An 8103-nucleotide genomic window follows, 5' to 3' on the forward strand; every position below is an offset into this window, starting at 1 on the left:
CATAAATAAAAAAAACATTTTCTTTTATCATCGAAATAATATTTTTTTTATATTATTGATATTAATTAATTAGTCGATACTTTTCTTCATTCTCATATTTTACTGTCAAACTTCCAATGTCTTCGTTCTTCTTATGGCAACAGTCAACATTTTTTGATTTTATTTTACTTTAGACTGAAAATATCACTAAAATATAATATTATAATACACATCGTAATTGTCTCCCTGTTTACAGGAGGAGGACTTCTGGTCGAACTTATGAAACGCGCAGCACAGACAAAGCAATACGCCGAACTGGACCACGCCATCAAGACCAAAGTAGAGCCGTTCTTGTACAACAAGGGCCAGGGGAAGATGATGCCCGTGAGCCAGCTCGTCCTCATGAGGAACAAGGAGCGGCCCAGGCACAAAATGGTCTCTCATTCAATTACTGTATAATATCGATATGACATTAAAATAAATAAAATTATATTTCGATAATTATTGTTTTCAGTTGCCTCCTTTGCGAAACTTGGAGAATCCTGATGATTATGACATCGAATCCTACGTTGTTCCAGAACCGACAGAAGAAGATCTTAAAGGTACTGAGAATTTCAGCATTGTATCTTTTGATTCAGTTAGTAAAAAGTATACACATGACACTATGGGTTCATATTTCCATCGTGTTCGGCCATCGTTGCCTCAATATTAATAATAATTATATTTTAAGTGATTCACTGGAAATGTACTGCTTCTACTAATTTACCTCTACTTCTTTTCGAAGATATAGGGTTAGATTTCTTGTACAATAATAACAAATGTTTCATTGAGGAACTCTCCTTTATTTTATTAACAAATTTCATGGAAACTACTACTCCTACGAAAATAAACATCATAAACTTACTTTATAGCTGATTAAACTAGCTTTAATTTGAGTGCTAATAGACATCTGTAGTCAAATGGTTTTTGAGATATATATTTTTCAAAATGAATTAACTAAGTACTAATCTTTCGGTAGATTTTTAAGAAATTTTGCTTTTTAAAAAGCTATATCTCGAGAACCATTGGACGTAAATAGCTCTTTTAGGGCTAATATTTCAGCAAATTTACTCTTCTCTAAATAATGTTCTCTTAGATTTTCTAGTGTTGTTGGTAGTTATTAATTTATAGAACTCTGAATGAAAAATAATGTTTTTTTAAGCTTTTGAAACAGCCATTATATTTATTCCCCCTACCTATACTTGGCAGACTCATCAATTTTGGCTAGTAATTATACATAGTTTTCATTAAAGTGATCAAAAATTGGTGTAAGATAACTGCCTTTTTTTCTTCTTGGCTCTTGTATTACTGCTTTGGGCTTAGCAGGGATCAGGAGACAGCACTATAGCTATATATTTATCTTTTTCTTTAGTTTCAGTGCTCTCTCCCTTTCCATATTTTTTCCATTCTGTTATTCTGAAATATTTTTGTTGGTTAGATTAAAGTATTTGGTTTAGAATTTTCTAATAACAACTTAATTTTAAAAGATATTCCATTTGTAATGCCCTAGCTACTAGTTATCACAACAGAAAATTGTATGGAACTTGCTTTAGCAACTTGCTGAGATGCTATTTCATGGTGAAATAGTTCCAGTCTAGTCATGTGCATGAAGATAATTGGTATTTGTTAGGGAGGAACCACATGTAGTACATGCCTGCCCTTCACTCCAACAAATAAATAAAACCTAGTATTGAGCTTTGATTAAAATTAAATGTTATTTTAAAACTTGTATCAGGTACATGTCGCTTATAGGACATCACATTATATACAATTAAGATACTGAATTGAATTTATTTTACAAAAGAAACTTAGAAAAGAGGTTAAATTAAATTAATTTTATTAAATAAATTAGAGAAAAAAGGTATAATTTTTTTATTTTATTTCAACACTTATGATTCTTTTATATTATTTTTTATGCTGTTCTATCCAAACACGCAGATCCTAATAAATACCGAGAAGTGTGCTGGGATTTGAAGGAAAGAGGAGCTGTTGGGGAGACCATCCTTCACCTCTGCCTCCTCAACGCCACATCACTCCACGCAGATCTGGCTAAGAGGCTTCTCAGGTTCTACCCAAAGCTCATCAATGACGTATACATGTCAGATGAATACTATGGTAAAATTTAAAAAAATGATGTTATTTTAAAACATAAATTCAATCACATAATCAGCTAATTCTTGCCACCTAACTGGCCTGTTTCACCTTCACGGCACATCACAACTAGTTCTTCAAACAACTCATATATTTCCTGATTGCTTCTATGCTGTCAATCTCCTACTGAATGAATTTGTACAAGATTTTTCTTTTCTGACTGGGCGGATTAGTGTCTGCTATTGTTTTAGGTCCATCAAGATATAAGACACCTTGAATGATATTGTTGCAGCCCAAAGTAGCATCAACTTGTAGATGAAATTCTTCTTTTTTTGTTTCTACAGATACCTGATTGTCATTTGTTACTAGTAGAAGATATGTGAACTAAGGAACCTACTTAAATTGTTATTAAACACAGTTAACCTTTACTCCTGATTGCCTAGATTCTTCTGATACCACATGTTTGGTCACCCCCCGTTACTTAGCAACAGCCTACTTTTGTTATTATATTCTTTTATTTTTCCTCTTTCTCACATCTTTTATTATTATTACTTAATAATAATTATTTAAATAATTTTGTTAAAATTCCACACTTCCTAAAACGTGGATGTCATGATTGAATGTGCATTTAATTAAAATTACTCACAAGAAAGATATTGAATTTCACAATTATTATTGATTAATCAAATAAATTATAAAAATTAAGACACCAGAATTGAAAAACATTTAAAGCGTGTTAATCAAAACTTTTCTCCTCTCACTATTAAACAGTCATCTCAGACTATTTATGTGTAATTTTATTGCCTGAAAATCTGTTTACTATGATACAGTTGCAATAAAGTATTATGTATTTTATAGCCACTGAATGATTAATAGCTAACAATCTCAATTTGATTATGTTCATCAAATGACAGGCTTTTATAGAACTAACCATATCTAAAACATTTGAAGGTTGAATATAAGCTAAAAACTTTTTAAAACTTATTTATAAAATAACAATCATTCATTTCTTATTAAGTGTAGCACTTCATTTAAAGAAATAGCGACAAAAATTATTATTTAACCATAATAATCTACAATTATGATTTCTTTGAATCAACATAATATGTATTTTATAAATTTCCTATTTGCATTCTTATATTCTCAAGTTATGTTAGCCATTCTTCAAAAATGAATTGTTCCTTTGAAAATCTAATTTCTTTTTTCAAAACCTGATTTTTTTTTATTCCTTCAATTCACTACTTTAGAATTCAGGTTCAACTATAACCTAACTATAAAAAAAAATAAAAAATGAGCATAATAATTATTCCCTACTAGATTTTTTATCTTTTCGTACAAAATTCCTTGCTTAACATTCTAAAATTAGGCTTCTTTTCTAAGGTATTTTAATGATAAAAAGATAAAAATTATCTAGTAATTCATATTTCATAGATTATTCATTTTAAATTATAATGGATATATTATAATGTATTTGTTTTTAACCAAGAATATTATATGAGAAGAAGATGTTCGGGGGTGCAGTTAGTGGAGATCACAAATTAGTAAAACTTACTTTATTTGTGCAATGGTTTTGACCAATATTTCAAGCATTAATCAGGACTAATTACAAAACAAGATATTATCTATTATGAATAAAAAAAAAACTCTATAACTACAAAATAAAGAGATTGCAAATAATATAGGTACATAAGTAGTATAGAGAAAAAATGTAGAGTAAGAGTGTATATAAGAAGAAAAAGGTGTTTTTTATCATATTATTATTTTTTATCTTCTTTTTATTTCTTGTTACAATGTTTTGTTTTGTTTTACTTCATTGTAGTTCTTTTCTTATTTTTTACTTAACCTTATTAAGACCTGAAACTTTGGCATGAATAAAATAAGTTTTTTGATATTCTAATATTTGTTATATAGGGGAATTTGTTGATAAAATGAAATTAAGGGTTGTAAAATGGAGGGGAAAGAAAAAAAATGAATAAATTGAAAAGCTTGTATTTAGTTTGTAGACTGGTATTAATTGTAAAAGAATACTGTGGAAAAAAAATTTTTTTATCTTTCTATTATATTGTATCATATAAAAATATGTAATTTATATATGTCCGATCACAGATTGATCAGTATGCTGTGTAATGTGGCAAACCGATATATTTGGGCAGCATGAATGAATAAATTTCTTTCTCTTCTCTTGTGTTCTCTACTGGACAAAATCCTAATCATCTTCTCCTCATATAACTTATATCACATTTATAACACATGAAACAGGATATTAGTATTGATAATATTTATCATTATTACCTATATTCCAGGTGAAAGTGTCCTGCACATTGCCATTGTCAACGAAGACCCAGCAATGGTGAAATTCCTACTAGACAGCGGTGTAAATGTCAATGAACGCTGCTTTGGGAACTTTATGTGCCCTGAGGACCAGAAGGCATCAAGAACTGATTCATTTGATCATGAATGGGTCAACTTGCAATCATTTACTACATATGAGGGGTTAGTCTACAGCTATTACTATTACAAATTCAACTACAGGCAAGCTTTAATTTAGAAATAAAATCTGTTGCTTGTTTAAACTAAAGATTGGGTGAGTTTCTTAATGTTCATGTTGATTAGATGGTCCTGAAAAAGAACTTGCTCATTGTTGCTCTATGTCTTCTGCTGGGCCAGTTTTAGCCTCTCCCAAATGTAACTAGAAAAGGTAAGATGCCTACCCAATGTGACACCCAGGTAGAAGATAGTGGTGGAGATCAGTAGGTCCTCTGTGTATATGGTTGAGATGCGTAGGTAGAGCTTTCTTCTTATTCTTGAATGACATCACAATGGTGTCTGTCTTAGCCAGATTCATCCTGATCCTTTTGAGGTTTAGCTTTTCAATGATGGTGAGGGCTAGACGAGCAAAGGTACTAGATGCTTTGATACCAATATCCTCTGCATAGAGTGCTACCATTTCCTCTGGGTGCTTTATTGAGACCACAGGCACTATAAAAATAACAACTAGGATTGGTCCCAGTACCATAAATTGAAGATGAAGGACATAGGGCTGGAGACAAAAGGTTCCCCAACCTGTATGACAAATGATCTTTCACTAGAATAACTTCTAATTAGTCGTCATAACAACACAGATATCCTGTACTCCTCAAGTTAATTTAAAAAAATACACATTTTATTATCCCTGAAAGAGGTATAGTCTTGAGCTATATTAGGCTTGAGGTATAGTCTATTGGAAAATAAGCTTTTATATTTTCCTCCTTTGGTTCTTATTTTAAATCATGAACCGAGGCAAGAAGATCTTAGATCCTTTACTAAATCTGGATTCTTCAGCCCCTGATGGAAGAGCTACAATTTACAATTTCAATTTAAAATTTCATTGAAAGTAATCCTAAAGATTTTTGTCATCATCACATCCAATTAAATAAAAAAAAATAGTACCAATCGTATACTATGAGGTAAATGATTGTGTGACACCTCTTAGGGGACAAAAAAGGAGGACACTCCTGCCGGGTTAATTCTATTTTAAGCCAACTAGATTTGTGAGTTGCTAAGTATAGATAATAATTGATAAAAAAAAAAATTATATATATTCTTCTTAATGTCCTAACCATATTAGAACTATCAGTAATTTCTATCAGACATATCTTTTAAGTTCTGACCTGAAAATTATCATAAAACAGATTCATAATAAATTTTTATTGAAGAATATGATAGATTCATATAAAATCTTGAAGACAATCACAAGTGATTTCAAATTTAATTAAACAAATCCATTAAAACGTGGCTTTAATTAATAATTAGACCTCTTCTTTCCATAACATTATTTTTTATTTTAATATTGCATATATAATCTTTCAATTCTTATATTTTAAATATATATTTTCATATCATTTTTTTCATATTGTTAGTGAAAAATATTGAATCTATTATTTTTATTTTGGTTCTTTAAAATTGAATACTTTTTTGTGTGTTCAATTACAGTTTAATTTTTTATAGTTTTCAGTGTTAGAATATATCTCATATTTAATAGATTTTATCAATAATGTTTGAAAATTATCTGTGATTTATATTTAATATCAAACAAATAAATACTTAGAAGAATATTGATTGACCGTGTGTATAGCTGAATGGAATATGGCCTGGGTGCGGTCAAAAACACTCCAATAGTAGATGGAATATAGATTATAATAGTAAAATAATATAGTATAAAATAAATTATATAAATAAAAATAATATAAAATAATAGAATATAAAAATAATATAATATAAAATAAAATAAATATAGTAAAATAGTATAATCATTTACTATTTGAGTTTTTTTGACCGCACCTGGACCATATTCCATTCATCTTCAAATAAATACTTGGATAGTAATTATCATATAAAGCTCTGACATAATTTATTTCTTATTGATATTTAGAACCATTTTGCTTTGATCTAGGTATGTATATTGGGGAGAGTACCCGCTGTCCTTTGCAGCTTGCCTCGGACAAGAAGAATGTTACAGGTTGATGCTTGCGCGAGGAGCTAACCCCGACAATCAGGACACTAATGGAAATACAGTTCTTCATATGCTTGTCATATATTCAAAAATAGTAAGTTTGAATATATTTAAGTCTGTTAAAAAGTATTCAATTCATTAGTGAGTAATACAGAAGTAAAGTTTGATACAATAAAATATAATTTCAAAAATAGAACAGTTGTACCAATGGTTTGGCATTAAATCACCATATTGATATCCCTCAAGACAAAAATAATCTTTAATTAAAATAATTTAAAACAGAACAAGTTTACCTATTGTCTTACACTGCACATAAAATATTTCTATAAAAATGAATTAATATTTTTACTTTAGTTTATTTAAAAACAACGGTTGATTATAAAATTGTATGTAAAAATAGATTTATTATTATATAAATATAACATTTAAATACATTATAAGTCAGAAATTTAAAAAAATAACCCTATTGACTAACTCATTAACTTATAAAATATATTATAATAAACTTCATCGCCAAGACATCACAGTAAAATTATTATGAATCAAGGGATATGCTAGAAATTTTATTATGAATAAGTATATATATATTACTGAATCAACTTTGAAAGTTGATTTTCTTGCTAATGAAATATTTTAAAATTCTCGTGTAAAGAAAAATACCTTATCTGCTCTAATTATTGACTGAAAAGAAACACTGGAAATAGGGATCAAATGATAACCATTATGTAAATTTATCCAAGAGATGGATAAAATGATTAAATTACTTAAATGTGTCCAAGAGATGGATAAAATGATTAAATTACTTAAATGTATCCAAGAGATGGACAAAATAATAACGATTTTATAAATTGATCCAAGATTTGGGTAATTTTATTTGTTGAGCATAGCGTAAATTTAAGAAAGAGATGAAAAAAAATGACTACCATAACTTAAAATTATCCATAGATGGATAAATAAAGATCATTACATACATTTATCACACTAACTAGGGTAACACTCATGGACTTCTATATCATTAAAAACATTAAAAGCTCTTGAAATTCCTAAATGAATAAACATGATTTTAACACATTGACTGCTGACAAGCAGGTTCACATTTATTGCTCAGGATGCTGACTTTAAGTTACCTCATCTTTTTACTGGAAGCTAAGTTATAGTGGGCATCCTAGGCAAGATCATATTCAACAGCCTGTCTGAATAGAATATTATATGGGAAAACTAGCATATTTATTTTATTTTAAGTTACATATAACTTGAATTCTGGTTTGAGACTGGTTTGCTTATCAATTATAATAAAAATATTCGTTAATAAACATATTTATTTTCTTATGAAAGGAATATGGTCCGGGTGCGGTAAAAAAAAACAACTCAAATAGTAGAAATATACTATTTTAATGAGCCAACGTTTCACCCCACGTTGCAGGGCTTCTTCAGGGCTAAAAAAAAAAGATACAAACACATAGTTACATAAGGAAAACAAAAACATAAGTGTAAAATAACAG

At 29.0% G+C, this 8103-nt stretch overlaps 1 protein-coding gene across 1 annotated transcript in view; it reads left to right on the forward strand.

The window, feature by feature from the left end:
- nan (transient receptor potential cation channel subfamily V member nanchung) overlaps positions 1 to 8103 on the forward strand; it is a 69053-nt gene that overhangs the window by 17541 nt on the left and 43409 nt on the right. The window contains exons 2-6 of the mRNA XM_014421401.3: positions 236 to 414; positions 494 to 581; positions 1957 to 2133; positions 4413 to 4602; positions 6542 to 6695. Coding sequence (XP_014276887.1) covers positions 236 to 414; positions 494 to 581; positions 1957 to 2133; positions 4413 to 4602; positions 6542 to 6695 — 788 coding nt within the window. The remainder of the gene's footprint in view (positions 1 to 235; positions 415 to 493; positions 582 to 1956; positions 2134 to 4412; positions 4603 to 6541; positions 6696 to 8103) is intronic.

Source organism: Halyomorpha halys, unplaced genomic scaffold, assembly GCF_000696795.3.
Source record: "Halyomorpha halys isolate HHAL.00 unplaced genomic scaffold, Hhal_1.1 Scaffold318.1, whole genome shotgun sequence".
NCBI lineage: Eukaryota > Metazoa > Arthropoda > Insecta > Hemiptera > Pentatomidae > Halyomorpha > Halyomorpha halys.